The sequence below is a fragment of the Phyllostomus discolor genome, chromosome 2 (genome assembly GCF_004126475.2).
Source record: "Phyllostomus discolor isolate MPI-MPIP mPhyDis1 chromosome 2, mPhyDis1.pri.v3, whole genome shotgun sequence".
Lineage (NCBI taxonomy): Eukaryota > Metazoa > Chordata > Mammalia > Chiroptera > Phyllostomidae > Phyllostomus > Phyllostomus discolor.
Genome location: NC_040904.2, coordinates 109,559,555 through 109,582,396, shown reverse-complemented (window position 1 = coordinate 109,582,396; position 22,842 = coordinate 109,559,555). Strand labels below are relative to the sequence as shown.

At 39.2% G+C, this 22,842-nt stretch overlaps 1 protein-coding gene across 1 annotated transcript in view; it reads left to right on the top strand.

Moving 5' to 3' along the window:
- The first annotated feature begins 3,215 nt into the window (after positions 1 to 3,215).
- MTMR6 (myotubularin related protein 6) overlaps positions 3,216 to 22,842 on the top strand; it is a 39,894-nt gene continuing 20,267 nt past the window's right edge. Inside the window, exons 1-5 of the mRNA XM_028504471.2 lie at positions 3,216 to 3,433; positions 13,480 to 13,596; positions 18,003 to 18,165; positions 19,428 to 19,585; positions 19,802 to 19,930. Coding sequence (XP_028360272.1) covers positions 3,410 to 3,433; positions 13,480 to 13,596; positions 18,003 to 18,165; positions 19,428 to 19,585; positions 19,802 to 19,930 — 591 coding nt within the window. The 5' untranslated portion in view covers positions 3,216 to 3,409. The remainder of the gene's footprint in view (positions 3,434 to 13,479; positions 13,597 to 18,002; positions 18,166 to 19,427; positions 19,586 to 19,801; positions 19,931 to 22,842) is intronic.

Here is a 22,842-nt window from a genome sequence, read left to right as displayed (position 1 = left end):
CCTTTACCCACTATATGCCAATAGCATCATAGCCACACCAATTTATAACAACCAAAAATGTCTCTAGACATTGCCAAATGTCAACTGTGGGCAAAATCACTCCAGGCTGAGAACCAGTAAAATAGAGAAATTACAAAAGTCACGACTAAAATAGAGAAATTATATCTAGAAGTGTAAGCTTTTTGTTTGCATAAATACAAATTACAAAATGGTCACATTGCATTTACCAGTCTATATTTCACTAATACAGCACCGACATTTTTGTTATGTAATATTTCTCTGCAGCATAATTTTTTGGTAGTATGAGAACCTTATAATAACAAAATAATTCTAATTCCTCCCTCCCATCTCTTGTATCATTACTATAATTCATTTCACTTCCACAGAATTACACAGGGTCTGGCACAAATAACACCCCTTTTTATTCCAAATCTTTTATTCCAAAATCATAAGCATGTAATTCTGTAACATAATGATATCACACTCAAGCACACCAAATGAAATTTTAGGTAAAATGTTCAAATTAAAACTATAAATTATTACACCCATGTGATTATCCTACCAACCACACTCAAGCAGGCGTCTCTTCTCCCGGACCCTGTATTTATATGTTTATGCCACAAGCATACGTAACCAAGTACATTGTTGCCACTGTTATTTGAAGAAACTGTTATCTGTTAGATCAATTAAGAACAAAAACATAAAAGATTTTATTTTACTTTCACTTATTCTTTCTCTCATGCTTTTCCTTTCTTTATATAGATCCAAGCTTCTGACTTATACCATTTGCCTTCTCTGTAAAGGACTTGTTTGAAACTTTCTTGCAAGGCAAGTCTACTGGCAACAAATCCCCTCCATTTTTGTTTGTCTGAGGAAGTCTTTATTGCCCCTCCACTTTCTTTAAATTTTTTAAAAGATTTTATTTATTTATTTTTGGAGAGGGAAGGGAGGGAGAAAGAGAGCGAGAGAGCGAGAAACATCAATGTGCGGTTGCTGGGGGTCATGGCCTGCAACCCAGGCATGTGCCCTGACTGGGAATCGAACTTGTGACACTTTGGTTCGCAGCCTGAGCTCAATCCACTAAGCTACGCCAGCCAGGGCTAAATTTTTTAAAAACATTTTCTTCATTGATTTTTTGGGGAGGTGGGGGTGGAGAGAGAGACAGACATCGACCTGTGATTCTTGCATGTGTCAGACCCACCCAGGATCAACCTGCAGCCTCAGCATGGTGCATTGGGAAATGCTCTAACCAACTGAGCTACCCAGCCAGGGCTCCCCCTTCACTTTTGTGAGATAATTTCACAGGGTATAGAATTCTAGGTTGGTTGATTTTTATTTTCTGCCAACACTTAAATATTTTACTTCCCTCTTTTCTTGCTTGCATGGTTTCTGAAGAGTAGTCAGATATAAATAATTCTTATCTTTGTTCCTCTAGAGGTAAGGTATTTGTTATCCTCTGGCTTCTTCTAGATTTCCCCACTTCATCCTTGATTTTATGTAGTTTGGGAATGGTATGTAGTTTTTCTGGTATTTATATTTTTTGGTATTCTGTGAACTTTCTGGATCTCACAGTTTTGGTGTATGACATTAATTTGGGGAACAGTTTAGGTTATTATTGTTCCAAAATAATTACTTCTGTTCCCCTCTTTCTTCTTCTTCAGAAATACCCACCACAGATATGTCAGTCCTTTTGTAGCTGTTCCATACTTCTTGAATATTCTGTTCTATTTTTTTTTCTTTTTTCTCTTTGCTTTTCAGTTTTGGAGGTTTCTATTGAGATATCCTCAAACTCAGAGATTTTTTTCCTCAGCAATGTTCAGTCTGCTATAAGCCCATCAAAGGCCTTTTTTATTTTTCGTGCAGTTTTTCTTTTTTTTTTTTTTTAAATCCCTATCATTTCTTTTTGGTTCTTTCTTAGAATACCCACCTCTCTGCTTACATTGCCCATCTGTCTTGCATGGTGTTTACTTTACCCTTTAGAGCTCTTAGCATATAAATTCTGATTTAACTTCCCTGGCTGATAATTTCAACATCCCTGCATATGTGAATCTGGTTTTGATGCTTCCTTTGTCTCTTCAAATTCTACTTTTGCCTTTTAGTATTTTCTGTAATTTTTTTTCTGTATAGTCAGACATGCTGTAGCAGGTAAAAAGGAACTGCCAGGCACTGATATGCAGGGAAGGTTTAATTCATGTGTTTCTGCCTTAGTTGTGGTTGTCTATATTCCCCCCCCCCCTGTGATTTTTGGAGCAGTGGTTTGCCCTGTAATTCCAGTTTTCTTTCAGATATATGAAAAGTTGTTGATTTTTCAGTTTGTTCAGGTGTTACTTGCTTTTAAGACCTACTGCATGTTTTTAAGTGGATGTTGGTGTAAAAAAAATGATCCACTTTAAATGGAGTTGAGCTGCCATAAACACCTTGTATCTCAAAGCCTTGGAATGTTAAAACAGGGCAAATTAACCTTTGGACTGGGCCTAAAATAACACTGCATCTCAAACAATAAAGCAGATATTATTACTACTGGATCAATGGCTACCAGATCGAAAATTAAAAGCATTGTTTAGAATTAACACCACTATGCCTGTTTATCTGCACCAACAGAAATACCTTCCTTCCATTAATATAATTGATTTCCTTTCTCTTTCTCATAAATACCCCTTGCCTTTGTCTCCTAATCCAAACAGTATTTTGGTTTTCTCCCTAAATCAGGCTTCCCAGATAGCTATTCATTTTCTGACTTCAAGTAAATGTTTGTTGCCTCTCACTTTGACTTTTTAATATTTATGGTATCCCATAGTATGGAAGATTTTGGTCATTTCAAATAAAGCTAAACTAAATATATCTGATTGTTTCCTCCGACTAGATTCTTGTGAGTAGAATTGTAGCTCAAAGTAAAGAAAAAGCATTGCAATTTGTTGCTGTCCACTGGTAGGGTCATGGACTTCAGCGACAGGTCACCCTCACCCACCGAATTCTCTCTCCATGGCATTTCTACAGGTTTCATGCGTAGCAAAATCCTCACCGGAGCCATTCACACTCCTGTGTTTCTGGTCCTCTGCGAGCTGCTCGATAAAAGATCGCCTTTGTCGGGGGTTTGGTGAGTCCTCCACAGGCAGGGGGCACTGTAGGACTGGCGAAGTCCCCAAGGACTAAGAAGCTCCTCTCCTTCCGCCAAGGCTCTGCCCCACCCGCCCACGCCTTTTCTCCCGCCCCTCGGTTTGGGGAAGTGTTTCTAGGAGACGGCGCAGACCGCTGCGCCTGCGCAGTCGGTTTAGCTGGGGGCGGGCTGACTGTCGGTGGCGCTCGACAGATGAGCTTGTTCCTGCTGGGTTTGGGTTGCTGTCCCCGCCCTGGTTCCCGGGCCTCGTGAGACGCCGGTGAGGCTGGCTGCCGGCCGACTCTCATCGGGATGGAGCACATCCGTACGACCAAGGTAGGCAGGCTGGGTGATGCGTTTGCCGCTGGCCTGGGTCTGAGACCGGGACGAGGCTGGAGACGGGCAGAGCTCCGCTGGTCAGAGGAAGGCTGAGGACCGGTCGGGCGGGGCCTGGCTACGGTTCGAGGGTCCCGGCCTTGCCTGTGGCGGGGGGTGCGGCAGAGGCAGCTTGGGCCACGGGGGTGTTACCAAGGCCTCCTGTACCCTCGGAAGTGCAGCCTCACTTGTTAGTCCAAGGCGTTGGGTGCGGTGATCCGTCGCCGCCCTCTTAGCTTTTTCTTTGCCAAAACTGGGGCTGTTTAGCTGCGGGGCCTCTCAGCCTTTCTCTGTCTCAGACTGGAAAGTTGATGAGTCTACAAGTGAACGTTTCGATGTTCTGTAAGCTTTTCCTTATTTACGGTTAATTGCCCCGCGTCACACAGATTCTCGATGCAAGTTTTGGAGCAACTGAGATCAGCACTCAGCTCCTCCCCACTTTCTGGTCTTGGGCTCCTGTCGTTTAGATTTGGTGTTTCCGTCTCTGTGCTCAAACTTGATTGTCTTTAGAGTCAGCTCAGCAGAGGAGTTACGGAGAAGGTAAAAATATTATCCTATATTTTAAAGTATTTGATGAAATTGTTATTCAGCTGACCTTACTAAATTCCATGCTTAATTTTGGTGTGTAAAAGGTATGCTTGTGATTCCATAACAAATGTTAGAACTGAGGGAAATAACATCAAAATATTACCAAATTACTTTACCAACATTTAAGTTAGATTTCAGCTTTGGGAGGGGTAAAATAAAGAGACCAGAAGAATTGAAGAACATGATTTGAGGATCGTTGGGAAGGGGACGACCCATTGGGAATCTTTACTGCATTTTGCTGAAACCAGTTCATTGCTGCTCATCCTAGAATCACTGTTTAGCAGACATTCGTCATCTTCATTTGTTCCATGGAGAATCTGAGCGGTCATTAAAATGTTTCATAAACCTTTTTAAAGTGTACATTGGAGCTCTGGCTGGTGTGGCTCAGTGGATTGAGTGCCGGCCTGCAAACCGAGGGGTCGCAGATTTGATTCCCGGTCAGGGCACATGCCTGGGCTGCGGGCCAGGTTCCCAGGTTAGGGTCGTGCTAGAGGTAAACCCATTGGTGTATACATCTCGGACATGGATGTTTCTCTCCCTCTTTTTTTCCCCTCCCTTCCCTTCTCTCTAAAAGTAGAAAAATAAAGTCTTAAAAAAAAAAAAAGCCCTGGCCGATGTGGCTTAGTGGATTGAGTGCCAGCCTGCAAACAAAAAGGTCTCCAATTCTATTCCCCGTCAGGGCACATACCTGGGTTGCAGGCCAGGTCCCCAGTAGGGGGCGTGTGAGAGGCAGCCACACATTGAAGTTTTTCCCTCCCTTCTCTAAAAGTAAATAAATAAAAATCTTTTTAAAAAGTTAAGAAAAAAACATTAAAAACCTGTAAATTCTCTCTTTAAAAATAAAGTGTATATGGATTTTTTTATTAGAGGTTGTTTTTAACATTGCACATACTATATCTAATAAAATTGAAAAGTTTAGTACTCACCCCTTTTAAAAAATCTTTTTTTTTTAAGAAAAGAAAGGTAAAGTAACTCTAAAATTCAAGTGGCTGGCACTGTATGTTTGAAAATAAAAGGGTGAGTAAGTAAGTAACCAAATTAGTAGAAGATGTAGATGTGGAAAGAAGAACTAGAGTAGGCATCAGATCAGGTTCTTCTGGTTTCAAGGTCCCAGATGTGTATATGTAGTAGCTGTGTGCTCATGACTTCCTTCTATAGCAGACTGAACCTCATGGTTGCATTTTTCATCATCCTTGCTACAGCACACAACAACAAAAGAGTAAAAGTGAACTGAGTTTAATCAGTTAGAAGCAGCCCTATTCCTAGGTGGCTGGTAAGAGTGAATAGAAAGTTGGAAAATCTAGGATCCTTTGGTTTATTTAAGCCTTTCCACTTTTATATTTATGATGAATGTTTGTCTTTGTTTTTATGTGTATAATTGTAGCTCTTATCATTTCCTTAAGTTTATTGCTGGTGAATCACTGGTCAAGTGTACCTCTTTAACTACCAGTTGATAGGACTTTAATTAATTTTCTGACTTAGTCTTTCTTTTCCACAGTGGGTCCAGGTTGGTGTTTTAGTTAAGGTTCTTTCATGACTTTTTTTCTGCTATAAAAGTTTTTATTTATTTATTTGAGAGAGAGAGAAACATCGATCTGCCGCTCCACATACTTATGCATTCATTGGCTGGCTTGCACATCCCCCACTAGGGATCAAACCCACAACTGTGCTGCATCAGGACGATGCTCCAACCAAGTGAGCTACCAATGCTTTTGGGTATTCTGGGTGGCAGTGTTCTTTATCGTCTAACGAGTAATTAACTGTCTTTCTACTTAATCTACTATTTGAATTTGTTTGCTGAATTTAGGCACTTTAACCTTTTATTCAAGTATTATGTGTATAGATTCTGTTAATAATAATTCAAATATTGCAAATAATGCTGAAATCTCTCCTTGCCACCTCCCATTTCCCATTCTCTTTCCAGAGGTAAATTGTTATCAATTCTTTGTGCACACATTTTATATTTTATGTACATATTTACATGCATATATGTACCTATAAAATTATATAATATTTTTGTTTAAACTTTTTTACATATATGGAATTTATTGTACATACTGTCCACAAATTGCTTTCTTCCCTTACTGGTATATCTTACAGAGCTTTCCATGTAAGTATTGTGTAAATACATACATCTCATTGTTTTCTATAATATGGATGTGTCATAGTATGTTTAATAATTTCCCTATTTAAAAACATTAAGGTTATTGTGAAGCTTTAGTGGTACAAATAATGTGGCCACAAATACTGTTACATATATAACTTTGTACACATATGTCCATGTTTCTCTTGAGCTAGTGCAGAAAATGGAAGGGCCTTATCAAGGGACCTGGAACTGTCATTTATAGATTCTCCTCAATCTCCTTCCAGGCGGCTGGATCCTGGCATAAGAACAGCCATTTCCTTTTATTTTTGCCATCATTTTATATTAAGAAACCTACCTCAAAGATGAAAACAATATGTCATTTGCATTTCTCCAATTAATAGTGAGATTAAACAGTTTTTATATTTTTACCTCTATAAATTACTTCTTTAGAATCTTTCCTCATTTCCTATTGGATTGTATCTACTTTTTCTTACTGATTTATTGGACGTTGATGACTTTTTAAGGACTAAAGGATTTCTGACTAACATTCTATTAAAATGACTTCTCGAGTGTGCTCCTTTATTACTTTCTGACGTGCACTCACCGGCCTGCAGTGAGCACGGAATGCTGCGGATGGCTTGTTGACACACAAGAAAAACATACACAGAGACAACTAGGTCCTGTGGGGAAGTAGGAACTGCATGGCCACTCTCTCTAGTGGGGAGTGCCCCATCTCCATTCCCAAGCAGATTTTTATTGAGAATACAGACTTAGTTTGTGGATTCACAGTCTGGCAGAAAAGATCAAAAGAAGTAGGTGACTTACAAAGGTACAGATAGAACCCCCGCTGTGATTCTGGGCAGAGATTGGAGTTTTAACATTTGAAAGGAGTAACAGGGCTCAAAGGGCAGTTTTGGTTTCCTGCCTGTGCCTTCAAATTCTAATCTAATAACATCCTCCAGCAAACAGGTCTCACAGGATCTTGCATGTTCTATGTCCCAGGCCTGATTACCCCGGGGGTCTGCTGTTTCTGGTCTGGGCTGCACCGCCCCTGCTGTTTCCGCAGGCCTGAGTTATCAGAGAAGACAAAGGCAGCCAGGAGACTTGGATTACTCACATCTAAGAACAAGGACTCAGGTTTTGACAAAGCCAAGGGGGCAGAGGTTGATGTTCATCACCCCTTCCTTTCCACAGCCCCAAGTCTGTTCCCAGAAGCCTCCACATGATCATGCCTGTCTTAGATGATTCCCTCCATGGGAAATCTTACCTGTCATTGGCTAACTGATCAAGCTTAGGAGGCCAGACACAGAACAGGCAGCGTTCATACCAGGGAAATAAGTTTTGTCTCCTTAGTGGCTCCTGGTCCGGAGGTCTCTCACTCAGCCTAAGTCACGGGGGGTTACAGCTTCCTGAGACCAGGCAGGGTGGTCCCCAACAAATTTCAATTATTTTTCTAGCATTAGAGCACTGCTACCCTGGAATCATCCTAAGTGGCTGTGTGTAGAGTGCCGTGAAACCAGTGTTTGCTAGGTGCCTGTTACGTGCCAGGCACTGCACAGACACTAGTTACACAGCTGTGAGCCCCACAGATGTGGGCCTCACAAGACACTCTGATCATTGTTGACATTCTACTGACCTGAGTTTCTTAAGTTGTAACTTACAAGAATAACTTCATAACTTATGTTACAAAGATTGATTTGAACATAGCCAACTTTGTTTCTATTATGCATAGCCTTCACCTGGATGTAGTTAACTTGCTGCCGAAATCATTGTATTTCAAACTACAAATGAATTGCTTTCTATTTATTTAGCTGTTTTGAACTCTCTGTAGTTTAGTCACTGTGATCAAGAATTGACTGTGAAGTAGTGCTATATAACTAGTGATTCTTTCTGTGTTGTTCAGACAGCTGCACAGTTGACCCTTGAACAATGCCAGGGTTAGGGGTGCTGACTCTGTGTATAACTTTTGACTCCCCCCAAACTTAGCTATTCTTGGTATCTAAGCGGGATTGATTCTAACCCCTGCCCTCCCCATGGATACCAAAATCTTTGGATATAAAATGGCATAAATTGATGCATACAGTTGGCCCGCTGCATCTGTGAACTATTAACCATGAAGGGAAAACAGCACAGGTGTTTATTGAAAAAAAAATCCATGTGTAAGTGGATCCACACAGTTCGAACCCATGTTGTTCAAGGGTCAACTGTACTTGAAAAGTAGTAATTATATGTCAATGTAGTCAATTATATGATGTCATTTCACAATATTTACAATTTCACAGATATGGTAATTTGTACAAAATTATCACTAATCTCTAAATACCACCAGTTGGGTACATTGTTTCTATTTACAAATGAGGAAATGGGCTTAGAGAATGGAAATAATCTGCCCAATTAGCTTGTGAGCCGAAGAGTCAAGATTTAAACCGAGATTTGTCTAACTCCAAAGACTATGTAATGTCTTTTCCATTGACTCTCTAATTTTAATCTAATTGTAAAAATATATTAATATTAATTCAGAAATAAATCCTAAGAATAATTCTAAGAGCTTTGTCTTCCTCAAACTTTTTGACATAAGTAAATGATATTTATGTGGCATTGTTTATTGTCTTGTTGTGGTTATTTTTTATTTTGTTTTGTTTTTGCTTACTAACCAGAGATTTATGAGATAAAATATTTTAACTGAATACTAATTAAATGGGCTTTATTGTTCTAGAATTCAAGAATAGATACACCATCCTGTTTTGGTCACATTTGGTTTATTAACTGTATAGCATCAATAAAGATGCCAAGTCCGAATTTGACATTTTCAAAGAGCACTTTCAAGCTATGCTTAAGAACAATGTAGCTACTACCTATCACTTTGAGTGCTAACTTTGCCGTAATGAGATAGTCTTGCCAAGAAACAATGGGAAATATGCAGAGACAGTTGTTCTTCATGCAGTCTTCTTGCCCTGCCAGGCTCTAGTCCTTTGGCTGACATGATGTATTGATGTCGAAATCTGTCCTGTTTGTGAATGGAGCTTTACAGAATGAAATGGAAGAATGTCTTCCTGACCTCTGTTTGAAAGACAGCTTTCTCAAGTTTGTTAAAGAATGGAATGTTGCATGAAAATTTGACCCCATTAGTGCTCAAATTGAGTCATTCCAAAAGCAATGCCTAATTTGTCTTAGCTTGCTATATCCCTTTATGTCATTAGAATGTGAGGTCATACCTGTGTGTACACAGGTATGTTTCCTGTTACAAAGAGTGAAGGAGGTACAAAACTAAGAATGGATGAAGAATAAAGAGAAAATGATATTTTAATTCTTTGAAATATGAGCCAGTAGATTTTGAGGAGCACCTGAATGCTTTCCCCACAAAATAGTTAAGTCATCTTGACTTTTACTAATATTATCCCAATATGCAGGTGAGAAAACCATAACTTGCAGAGATTAAATGAAATAACTAAGGAAGAAGTGGAGCTGGGAACCTGAATCCTGGTCTTTAGGATGCCAGCTGTGTTCTCTTGAACATTACACTCTCCTGCCTCACAGAGCAATTATCTAATCAAGAGATTAGAGTAGGGAGGTATGTCAGTGTGAGTAGGAATGGAAAGGAGGGGATGGGTGAGAGGAACTCAGGTGGTAGGATGTCTAGTCGGTAGCTGATTGTGAGGGTCTATAGATTTGGGATTTGTCATTGTTTTTAGGTAATCATTGAAATTGCCTATTGTGGATAAGTTTATGCAAGAAGACTTATGGTCTGTAGAGAAGAGTGTGAAGGTTAGAGGACTGGGAATACTTAAAAGGGGGCAAGCAGGGTAAGAAGAGCCAGAGAAAGAATATTCAGGATAAAATGGAAAGTGGTGAATCACAGATGGGAAGGGAACAGTCTTCCCTGCCTAATTTCCTTCTTTGCTTCCTCTTGCTCTTCCCTCTCCTTATTTCCCCCCTTCTCTTCTGTTCCCTTCTCTGCACCCTCCTTTTCCATGGGGCAGCACTGTTCTAGGTACTGGGGAGATGGCAGTCATTAAATCAGATAAAAATCCCTGCCTTTATAAAACTTATTTTCTAGTTGGGGAAGATATAACAATTAGCAAAATTAGTAAGTCAGATATATAATATGGTAGATGGTGCTAAATGCTGTGGAAAGTGCCAGGGTGGGGTGGGGGGGGAGAGTTGGAAATACGGTAGGGAAGTCCTCACAGAGATAGTGACGCTTGAGTACAGACCTGAAAGAGGTGAGGGAGTGAGCCATCTTTATGTGGGTGGGAGAGATGATAGGGAGAGTCCCAACAGAGGGGACAGCAAGAGCAAAAACCCTATGCTGGGCATGCCTGGTTGATAAGAACTAGCAAGACGACTAGTGTGGCTAGAGCAGAGAGAGTGAGTAAAGGAGAGAGCATAGTAGAAAATTACAGTTGAGGACACGTTCAAGTTACTATGCAGGGCTGTCCAACTTTTTGACGTCTCTGCACCACAGTGGAAGAAGAGTTGACTTGAGCCACACATTAAATATATTGCAACATGTAATCACAAAAAATCTCATAATGTTTAAGTAAATTTATGATTTTGTGTTGGGCCGCATTTACAGCTATTCTGAGCTGTGTGTGGCCTACTGGCTGCAGGTTGGATCCCCACTGTGAGGATAGAGCCTTGAAAGGTAATGTGAAATCTTAAATTTTACTGTGTGAGGTAGGAAGCCATTCATGGAATGTCAGCTGTGTCTAGTGCTGCAGGAAAGCAAAGCAGGGTGGAAGTCAGTAAAGTGCCCCTGGATTTATGATCTGTTTCACTTGCAGTTTATTCAGAAGATACTGTTGTAGGAACTGGGGATACATGAACAAAAAAATAAAAATCTCTGCCATTTTGATGCTTACTTCCCACTTCAGGAAGGCAACTTGATGCCTTTTCTTTTTGATAGGTAATTATTGGCAAGATGTCAGTGCATGAGTGTGTAAAAATGATTCTAAGAGTCTCGAATGGGTGCCTGGCTAGAGAATCTTGACAACGCACTTTCTGCTTCAGTAGCCATTGTCATGTAGTTGCCGAGTAAGTACAGCTGTTGTTCACAGCATTTTGAGGAAGGCCATTGGTCCCATATTGTCCCAGAGGCCACTTTTCCCTCTTATGGGTAGACAAGTGTCTGAGTTTTCCAAATGTGATTCTCTGTGTGTGATTTCTTCTGCTTTGTAACCAGCTGAAATTTGAACTTCTTGTGTAGACCATTAAGATACTTTTAGGGCAGGCCCCTATTTGTCAGTAATTCAACCAACTGGCCCTTAAAGTAATATATTGGCATTTCCCATCCTCACCATAATGACCATACCCCCCAATTCTTTTCTTCCTGCCCCATTTTCTTCTTGGTTTGGTCTTTTTTTTTTCCTCCATAACCCTTTCCCCACTCCCCAATTCCTTTTTTGCCTTGGCGATACCTATAATTCAAGGTTCCTAACACTGTTTCTGTTCTGCCTCAGTGCTTGTGACCTGGAAAGACATGTAGATGCTTCCTAAATACCTGACTTAAAAACTTTTCCAAGGAAACAGGAAAATCCATAGTAACATATGTAAGGTATGTTCAGGTTCTTAGTGAAAAAGGGAAATATGAAGCAGCAGTTGGTGTTTAGAAATAGGCTGAGTCTTTAGTTTGAAATTTGTATGCTGATGATTTTAGCAAAAAAAAATTGTCTTTTTAAAACAATTATCTTAGTATTTGCAGCAAGAAATTGAATAATCACTGTTATTTTCTCAGAAATTCAGTTTAAGTATTAGCTAAATGTTTTGGGATAGTTTCAGGTTAATTTTATTATCTGCCACATCCATATAGTAATTGCCATATTGAAGTGCTCATGTAATGGTTTTCTATTATATTTTCTTCATTTGGATATAATTTTGCATTTACCAAGGTAATGAACAGTCCTCAAGTTATGGTCAGGATGAACTTTTTTCTTCAAAAACAAACATTTTAATTTTACATTTAAATTTTCATTTACTTGAACAGGTGCTATTTTAAGTTAAAAAAACTCTGAAATTAAATTTCTTGGCTGGGGGAGCACTAATAGTCTTTTAAATGGTAGTTGTTGATTCTTTTGGAAATTACAATTTCAAAATGGAATTTAATCTTCAGTGTTTGTAAGGGGAAAGAAAATACAGGGTGGGTCAAAAGTAGGTTTACAGTAGTGAGTACATGAAATACAGAGTTCATTTGGTATTGTTATTTATTAATTACTATAGTGTTTTCCATACGAACAACTGTAAATCTACTTTTGCCCTGCGCTATATATGTGGGAAGAAAGTATAGAGTAAATGAGATAATGGTTAGCTTTCTGATTTTGAAGACACACAATTTAAAGAACTATCTACAACTTACTGATATAGTTGTGGATTGATAATTTTAACTTGGTAATGGTTATTTTACTCCCCCCCCCCCCATTAGAATGGATAGTAATAAATGCTGTGGGGTTTTTTTTTTTTTTCCCAAAACAATAGTCTCCTGCAGATCCCTGGCCAACTTTATCTTCTCTTTTTATTTTATTTTATTTTATTTTTTCCTTTTCTCCCCTGGCCAACTTTAATCACATTCTTCAGTAGCAACCTTGCACACACTTGCTTGTGTTTACTGTTAATAAAAATGTACTGTGTACCTCACTAGCTCAGCTACTACGGACGCAGAAGCAGCGTATGACCTGACCTGTGCCGAGGAATTCAGAGCCATGAAGAAATGAGAAGCTAAGACATTACTTAATTAATTTCCTGAGAAGGATTCCTGTTAGGGTACAGGACATCAGTGAGCCCTGCAGAATGCTTAGTACTTAGCAAAGCAGAAGAGATGGTTACATGAAGGGAGAACAGTATGAGTAAGTGCACAGAGCTGGATAAAAGACAGTGTCCTGGGTGGAGTGGTGAGGAGAATAAGTTGGCCTCTGCAGTAATTTAACTGTTTCCTGATTGAATTTTTATGGTAATTTACTTCCATGATTCTACGTGACAACCTTATATATTTATTATTTGACCTGCCAACTCTAAGTAAAACATTTTGACTCTTAGATACGAAAAACATTTTTGCTTATTTATACCACACTCCTCCTTCCTGTGCCCCTTAATGTGTGTGTTAATACTTTTTTCCAGGGTTCTTCTCTCTTGTTTATATTTGTAACTATAAATAGTACCTATATTGTTTGTGGTTTATGTGTTTTCCAGGACATGAGAAATTGAACATTCAACATTTAATAAATTCATGTTTTTGAACAGGAGGAGGAAAAATTTGAAAATGTGCGCCTAAATCCTAGGGTAACAGAAAAAGAATTTATACTGCTTTTGAAATGACAGGTAACATCTTTTTCTTTTTTAGGTTGAGCAAGTGAAATTACTTGACCGATTCAGTACCAGCAACAAGTCATTAACGGGAACACTGTATCTTACAGCCACACATCTATTATTTATAGACTCTCATCAGAAAGAAACCTGGGTAAGGTGGACCTCTGTTGTACTGTTTATCACAATTATAATAATGGTCTTAGCCTCTTGCTGTGTTTTATTTTGAATGTGTAAAACATTTTTAATCATTGGTAACTGTGTTGTAACCATTCAAGGCTGGACAGGTCCATGGTATTCATGCAGACAGAGTAATATTCATGGAGCTGTTGGGATGTCTGGCATGCCTTTATTAACGGGTGGGTGAGCCACGCATGTAGTTACCTGCGAGTCTCCCTGCATGTCACACATCGTGGCTCTTGCTCCCCATCGTGGCACCTGTCCCCTTGCATGTGTCTCTAACTAGTGAGAAGCCCCTACTTGTTTAAGTACTAGAGGGGAACAAAGCTGGAAAACTGCCAGAACATTATGTAACATAATATAATTGTAACATAATTCTGCGCATGCGAGCTCACTTCATGTTACGGGAACAGTTTATCAGACCCAGTCTCAAGGCTATGAGAACACTGGCTATCAGGCCCCTCCCAGCCTATGGGAACACTGCTTCCCTTGGTTACCCAGACACCTGGGTGAGGAAGCCAGACTGCCTCCACCTACCCTACAGTAACCTATCTCAAACAAAAATTTTTCGGTCACCTAAATCACTTTTACCTTCCCTTTTAATAAAACTGATAAAGTATGGAACATGGAAATTTTTTTGTAGAATTCCAGGCTCTTTTTACATACATGAATAATTATAAAAGACCTACATGTTCTTTTTACTTTTTAAAAATCAAAACAATGTAAGTACATATTGACAGTTCAAATGTCATATTCCATAATATTTTTATACCAAATTGCCATTAGGCTGTTTGATTGATTGTTTGTTTGTTTGTTTGTTGCTAGTACAAACAGGGAAGTAATGGACATTTTGTATATGTTTTTTTCATGTGTACACTGTGCCAGAATTTGTCTGAGATACTTACTTACCTGGGAGTAAAATTACTTAGATAAGTGCATATTCAACCTTACTGAGTATGTTACCTCTCCAAAATGATTGTTTCAACCTATTCTCTGTAGCGTGTGATACATTGTTCACTATTCTCAGCATTATTGATATTGTCAACTTTAAACTTTTTGCCTGTCTGGTAGATGTGTATATGTGATTTAAATTTGCTGATTATAAAGAAGTTACCTTTTCGTTGGCGGTGGAATTAGGCTCTTGCACAGGATCACGAGGAAAGAATTCCAAGAACCTGTGCATGCGAGATTGTGGTGTTGCAAGTGGAAATAGAAGCTGCCCCTTTGGTTTCCAGTTTCTCATCTCTGTCCATCCTCCCATGGAAAAAGTCGAGCCTTGTCTTCAGCAAGGCAAGAGTAAAAGCCAGTGTCCAGATTTTCTGCTTCACGTCAACGTACAATTTGCTCCAGCATCTGGCTAGCTTAGCGTGTGTTTCCAGCTGCCGTCCATTACTAAGAAGTGGTATTCAGGCTCCTTCCTGGAGCGAGCATGTGGAGTCCCCATGGCCATGGGCCGAGTGGTTGCTAAGGCACTCGGATACTACATAAAATATCTATGTAGTATGGCTGCAGAGAGAGGACACACAAGTGCATGGGGCGAGTGCAGGGCCAGAGAGAGAGAGAATCCACACCATCTTCTGTGGGTTCCAGTAGCTGCTAGACCCATGTGGTTGGATGTTCCTGGGCAAGAGAGCACACAAACAAATGGTGCAAGTACATCAGTGGGGGAGTGGTGGGGGGAAAGAGAGGGAGAGAGATTGAGATTGATTCTTTGTTCCCCTGGTATTATATTAGCTTGTACTTAGTATGGACCAGATGCCTTTTCAAAATGACCAGCCAACTTCTGAAATTTTCATGGGCTTTGGATGGGTGCACAGCCCCTAGTTAGACTGACAGGCCTCTGTGGTCCAGAACCATCCCTCACTGCCCCCCAACAATCTGGAACTGGTGTGGGGAAGGGAAGAGTGTTAGTTCCCTTGGTAGAGCACAGTACTGTGGTCCCCTGAAGTGTGAGAAGCTGTAGCCACACCAGCCAGGGCTATTGACTACAGCTTTTTAATGTCTTCATATCTCTTTTTTCTTAAACTCTTAATTTCCCCAGGAAGGCCATCCAATTGATAAGTGATTGCAATAAGTTAGGATACCTAACTGAGATGTTGATTTTGGATAAGTTGTATTCCCCTAGAGGCTTCGGGTCTCTTCCTCATCTAGTGTTTGCCCAGGAGTTTCATCCTAGCAGTCTTCCAAAACCATTAGTCTGTTCTCATCCACCCTGTCTAACCTTCCTTTGCTTGCGCACTTAATATCTTCTGTGTACGGCATCTATCTCCTAGAGTACAAGTGAGTTTCCATATAGCTGTTCTTTCAGAAGCTGGGAACGTAGTTTTGGGTGCAGCTAAAAGATATCTATGTAGTTCTTTTCTCTCCTATTCTTATCTTTAAAATGCTTTCTTATTGGTATATTCCTGTACATCTTTCCTGAATGAAGTCTGTTTAGTATACTAGATCCATAAGAATGAACATTTAGATCTAGAATGGGCCTTACTTTTCTTTTCATTTTATAGATTATTTTTTCAAGATCATATAACTACTTAGTGACAGAGCCAGGTCCCTTCTTCATTCTCTTCCTGCAAATAATTTTGGATCTTAATTGGAATCATAATAATGATATAATATTACAGTGGATTATTTTTCCTTGTCCTCTACTTAGATGTTACGGTTAGATCTTTTTGAGTAACTTGGCACAGTTCTGCTAATGTAAATGTTAATAGTGCTGAATATCAGCCAGAAGTATAAGTTACGTATGTGTAGTGTGTGTTAATTATCTGAGTTATATATACTTTTAATTGCCATAGGACTTCTCATCAGTCTTCTTTTTCAAGCTTTCCTTGATTATGCATTTAATCTTCCACGTGAGCTTTAGAATTAATGTTTAATTTTGGAAGTTAATATTCACATATAAAATTATAATTATATGATATATATGTATAATATAAATAATCATCCATTTCTTACCTTGCCACTGACACACACACACACACACACACACACATACACACAAACCCCAAAAGCAGGTTGAATTTTTTTACTGGAATTTATGTTAAAATTTTAGACTAATTTGAGATCATTCAATTTCTTGCCATGTTTGAATTTTATCAGACTTGATAAAACATGATTTTAAAATCTTTATTTTTCAGATAAGTTTTCTATAAAGATTTTTAAAAAGTAGGAATACTGTTGAGAAAAAGAACTTTTTTAGTAGCAAACAGAATATAATAGGTAACAGGGTAAGAATGATAGTTATGTTTCAGATGTTATCAAGTACTGAGTTTATAGTAGGACATTCCGTTCATTCATTCAGCAAGCATTTGTGATGGAGAAGGTATCAACTATGACATCTATATTTTTGGCTTGGTCAAAGTTAAGTTTGAATGTGTAATATATATCATTTGAATTTTTTTGTCTTTTTAATTTGAAGAGGATCATTACAATGTACCAAGTAATGTGTTAGGTGCTGGGGATATGACATTTATCGTAGCTATAGTTTTGCTTCTTACGAAGTTCCTAAAATCTGGCTAGAGAAACAGACCTTTACTACACAACAAATTACACGTGTACTAAGTGCTATGAAAGGAAAAATGTGTGTTGATGTTTGATAAGAAAATGGAGGAGGCCTAACTTACTTGGGAAGGCCCATGGGGATTGTCAGGCTATACATAGTTCTCAGTGATGAGTTTAAAGCAAAGGTCAGAAATAATACTGGGAGTTCCTAGGTGAAGAGGTAGAGTTACAATATCCCAGTTAGTAGGAGCGACTCAGACTGTGTATAAAGGAGCGTGGCTCATTTGAGGAGCCAAAAGACTATTGTCACTAGAACTTAAGTGTTGTTGGGGGAGGGACTTGAAATGAGGCTAGAGAAGTGGGAAAGTCTGGTCCTCATCCCCTGAATGCTTCTGCTCTCATCTGATCTCAGAAGCTAAGCAGAGTCAGGCCTGTTTAGTGCTTGAATAGGAGAATTGGCGAATAATGACTAGATTGCTTTGCCTTTTTTTTTTCAAATTGGGTTTTCAATGATTACTTGTCTGCCTTGCAGGAAAGGGATTGGGGGGATATCAAAAGTAGTTTTGTAGAGAGCATTTAGAAGGATAGTTACAATACTTCAAGTGAGATACATTGGGAACGTCTCAGCTAGGGCAGCGACAGTGGAGACGGAGAGAAGTAGACAGATTACAGAGATATTTAGAGGAATGTGTGACCTTGTGGAGTGATCAGGGCACATTTCTGGCTCAGGCGTTGTCATGTACAATTTTTAAGTTTGAGTCTGTAGTGTATAACATTTGAGACTTTATTTGAAGAGGATATTTCTAACATTTATGAACCGTGGAACAGAATGAAATAGTGCTTTTTATAATGATGATCAAATGTTTTTTCTTGGTGTAGATATTGCACCATCATATTGCCTCGGTGGAGAAACTGGCTTTGACAACTTCTGGATGCCCACTTGTGATTCAGTGCAAGAACTTCAGGATTGTGCATTTCATTGTTCCCAAAGAAAGAGATTGCCATGATATTTACAACTCTTTGCTACAACTGTCAAAACAAGGTACTGTTATTAGAGACCACTGCTCAATTTGGAGGAGAACTAGCTGAGATACTTTATTTAGTATCTCTTTATTGTTATTTTATACTTTGTTACTCTTAAGTTGAGTATTTGTGTACGCTAGTCTAAAAAATTTGAGCTAGAAGTAGTTACAAACTTCTGATCTGAGTTGTAATTATGGTTTCCAAAGAAGGGGTAATCATAAGGACAAAATGAAGCATTTGTAGTGCAGACTTAAGAAACTATAGATTATATTAATGTTTTGGCAGTCTATTGATAGCCAGTAGCACAGACTTTTTTTTTTAAGAACTCCACAGCTAAGGGATGTGACTTGGGAATTGATTCATTAAATGAGAAGTTAAGGAAGGTCAGGCTTCTCTGATAGCAGTAGGACTAATATATCTAATTGACTTGAGCAGAACATAAGGGAGATGAGCAGAGGGAAAAAAAGGGTGAATCCTACTTTAGTAGAGATAGGAATGAGAGGGATATAGGCCCTAAAGAATCTTATCACTACTATGTCTTAGGGATCTGGAGGCCTCCTTCCCCCAATATAACTTGAATCACATAGTTCTCTCCAGGGAGACAAAGCAGATTAGTTACTGGGTGCTACTTTTTTTATTGGACATCTGGTATGCAGTGGTCTAGTAGCAGATTTTTTTTTACTCTTGTCTCCTAACACATAAGGCCAGTAACATTTATCTCATTGTCCCAAGTTAAGTCAAATCTTATGGTATGGATGGTTCTGTGACTTATGTCATTGTTCAGAAGTAAGTGCTCTTTGGACCTCTGTGCAACCATTGCCATTTTGGGTCAAAATCGTACTATAGGAACATATAGGCAATATGTTCTATGTTATACCTCTAATTTTTCATTATAGCATTAGTCTTTATTTTATATCTCATTTGGGAAAAGTGGTGGGTAGGAAGTGTCTGTCTTTAAAATTTTACTTTTAAAAGGAAATATTGCAGTAGAGTACTGTATAAGTCGAACTGTATTAGTCACTAGCTTTTACTGATGATGCAAATTGAATCTCAGATCAATACATTATGCCTTTAGGTCATTTGCATCAAAGACCTAGGTCATTTTAGTCATTTGCATCAAAGAACTGAGAAAATTGTAACTTTAAATATGTTCACATACTAGCTATCTCTTTGTAGGGTTTAAAGAAAAAATTGAAGGGTAGAACTGAAAATACTTTTATTTGTCATATAGTAAGTCTTATAAATTGCATTTTAACATTTATGCATTTTTTTATACTATAGCAAAATATGAAGATCTCTATGCATTCTCTTATAATCCCAAACAAAATGACTCAGAACGACTGCGAGGTTGGCAGCTTATTGACCTTGCTGAGGAATATAAGAGGATGGGTGTGCCAAACTCTAACTGGCAATTGTCTGATGCCAACCGAGAATACAAGGTAATTTAGCAACCTTCTGGGGAGATTCAGAAAATGTTAGTACCAGAGAGTCAGGAAGTGTCATAGTAGCAATTTGTCTCTGTATTGCTATGGACTGTTCTTACATTAGTAAGTTTTAAAGTTTTATCAAGGTGTTTCAACCTCTTGGGTTATTTTTTCTTCAACTTCATGGTTTTTAACTGGATGAAACAGTTATGTTTTATTTGATTTTTACAGATTTGTGAAACTTATCCAAGAGAACTTTATGTTCCCCGAATAGCAAGCAAACCAATAATTGTTGGTAGTTCTAAGTTCCGGAGCAAGGGAAGATTTCCAGTTCTTTCCTACTATCATCAAAATAAGGAGGTAGGAGCTTTCCTTTGACTTTACCCAAGTAGTATCACCCCTCTTCAAGCTTAAATATCCAAAAGAATGCTCATTTTTGTATTAAGATGTCATTGTCATAAAACTACTGATAGAGAAGTATTGGCTTTTCACTTAATGACCTTTTCGCTATTTTAAAACAAAACTTCCCCTGAAATACACAAGCTTTTGTACTTGTCATCTTTCTTTTCCCTTCACCCTTCCCTCCTTCCCTCCCTCCCTCCCTCTCTCCCTCCTTTCCTTCCTTCTTTCCTTCCTTCTTTCCTCCTTCCCACTTCTCACCCTTCCTTCCAGTTTTCAAGTGGTGACTTGAAAATAATGGGATTAGATACGTTCTCTTCCTTGCCTGTGGTTATCTTGATTCTGCTTGCATTGGAGGAAAACAGATAGTTTTGACAAGCCAACTATTGAGAAAAGAGAGAGAACCAAGTATATTTCAGATTCCCATTTTATTTTTTAAATTGTTTACCTTTTTAAAATTTTTATTTATTTTTAGAGAGACAGGAGGGAAAAAGATAAGGAGATAAACATTAATGTTGTGGTTGTCTCTTCTGCACTCCTGCACTGGGGACCTAGTCCCCAGCCCAGGCTTATGCCCTGATTGGGAATCGGACCAGTGACCCTTGGGTGTCCGGCTCTGCACTCAGTCCACTGTCAGGCTCCCATTTTATTTTATTTTTAAATATATTTTATTGATTATGCTATTACAGTTGTCCTGTTTTTTCCTCCCGTTTATTTGCCTCTGCCCTGCAGTACCCTTCCCACCAGCATTCCCTGTCACTTAGTTCATGTCCATGGATCGTACATGTAAGTTGTTTGGCTGCTCCATTTCTCATACTATTCTTAACCTCCCCCTGACTATTTTGTACCTACCATTTATGCTTTTTATTCCCTGTACCTTTTCTCCCATTTTCCCCCCTTCTCCTCCCTGCTGATAACCCTCCATGTGATCTCCATTTCTGTGATTCTGTTCCTGTTCTAGTTGTTTCCTTTGTTTTTGTTTTTAGTTTCAGTTGTTGATAGTTGTGAGTTCGTTGTCATTTTATTGTTCATGTTTTTGATCATCTTCTTTTTCTTAGATAAGTCCCTTCAACATTTCATATAATAAGGGCTGGGTGATGGTGAACTTCTTTAACTTGACCTTTTCTGGGAAGCACTTTATCTGCCCTCCTATTCTAAATGATAGCTTTGCTGGATAGAGTAATCTGCAATGTAGGTCCTTGCCTTTCATGACTTTGAATGCTTCTTTTCAGCCCCTTCATGTCTGCAAGGTTTCTTTTGAAAATCAGCTGACAGTCTCATGTCCTACTCCTTTGTAGGTAACGGTCTCCTTTTCTCTTGCTGCTTTTAAGATTCTCTCCTTATCTTTAATCTTGGGTAATGTAATTATGATGTGCCTTGGTGTGTGGTTCCTTGGGTCCAACTTCTTTGGGACTCTCTAAGATTCCTGGACTTGCATGTTTATTTCCTTTGCCGGATTGGGAAAGTTCTCCTTCATTATTAGTTCAAACAAGTTTTCACTATCTTGGTCTTCCTCTTCTTCTTCTGGTATTCCTATGATTCTGATATTGGGATGTTTAAGTTGTCCTGGAGGTTCCCAAGCTTATCCTCATTTTTTCGAATTCTTGTTTCTTCATTCTGTTCTGGTTGAATGTTTCTTTCTTCCTTCTGGTCCACATGGTTGATTTAAGTCCCGGTTTCCTTCCCATCACTGTTGTTTCCCTGTACATTTTCCTTTATTTCACTTTTCATAGCCTTTACTCTTTCTCTGTTGTGACCATACTCAACCATTTCTGTGAGCATCCTGATCACCAGAGTTTTGAACTCTGCATCTGATAGGTTGTCTATCTCTTCGTCACTTAGTTGTATTTTTTCTGGAGCTTTGATGTGTTTTTTCATTCAGGCTATATTTTTTTGTCTTAGCTTACCTGTTACATAGTAAGAGATGGAGCCTTAGGTATTTGTTAGGGCAGGGCAACCCATGTCACTGTGTTGTCCTGCTATTTGTGGGGGAGGGGTCTGAGAGGGAACAGTGCTGCTTGCTCAGCTCTCTGCCAGTTTTCAGTGAGTTTCTTTGCTACTTACAAACTAATTGGGCCCTTCTTGTGCGGATCCTGGTGGGGTGGGTTTGTGTACATTCTAGAGCCCTGTGGGTCTCTCCAACAAATTCTCCTCTGAGGCTGGGAGTTTCTCCCACTGCAGCCCCCCTAGATTTTTACAGCCAGAATTTTTGAGACTTTATTTCCTCACGCTGAACCCCTGGGTTGCACAGTCTATCTCACTTCCTGGTTGTTCCTCTGGTTTATCCACACACAAATGTGGGACCACCTGGTCTGCCAGCTGTCACCTTACCTGGTCCGCTGTCACTGCCTTGTCCACCCCAGTCTTCCAGCTGCAGCCTTGCCATGAGTCCTCTCCTCCCCTGATGCCCATCTCCGCCCCTCCTACTCGTCTGGATGAGTGTTTCTTCAACTCCTTGGCTGTCGGACTTCTATACAGTTCGATTTTCTGTCAGTCTGGTTGTTTTTTGTTTTTAAATTTGTTGTCCTTCTTTTGGTTGTGTGAGGAGGCAAAGTCTCCTGCCTATGGCTCCATCTTGGCTGGAAGTCTCTCAGGCTCCCATTTTAATAGTCAGCTCTTCAGAGTGGAAAGATTTTGCAATATGAAGAGGTGAAGGAGGCATCTTTATACTGAGATGCTGTAACAGGGATTACATATTACTGTGAAGTTACCTTTGTAGGCTGTAACAGTAGGCCAGGAGGCACTATATGTTAAAAGCTTTATATATGTGAAATCCTTACAGTAATTTCATAAGGTGGGCTCTGCTAATTACCTATCGCTTTCAAATGGGGGAACTGTGGTACAGAGAGGGCAAATCACTTTTTCTGTATCAC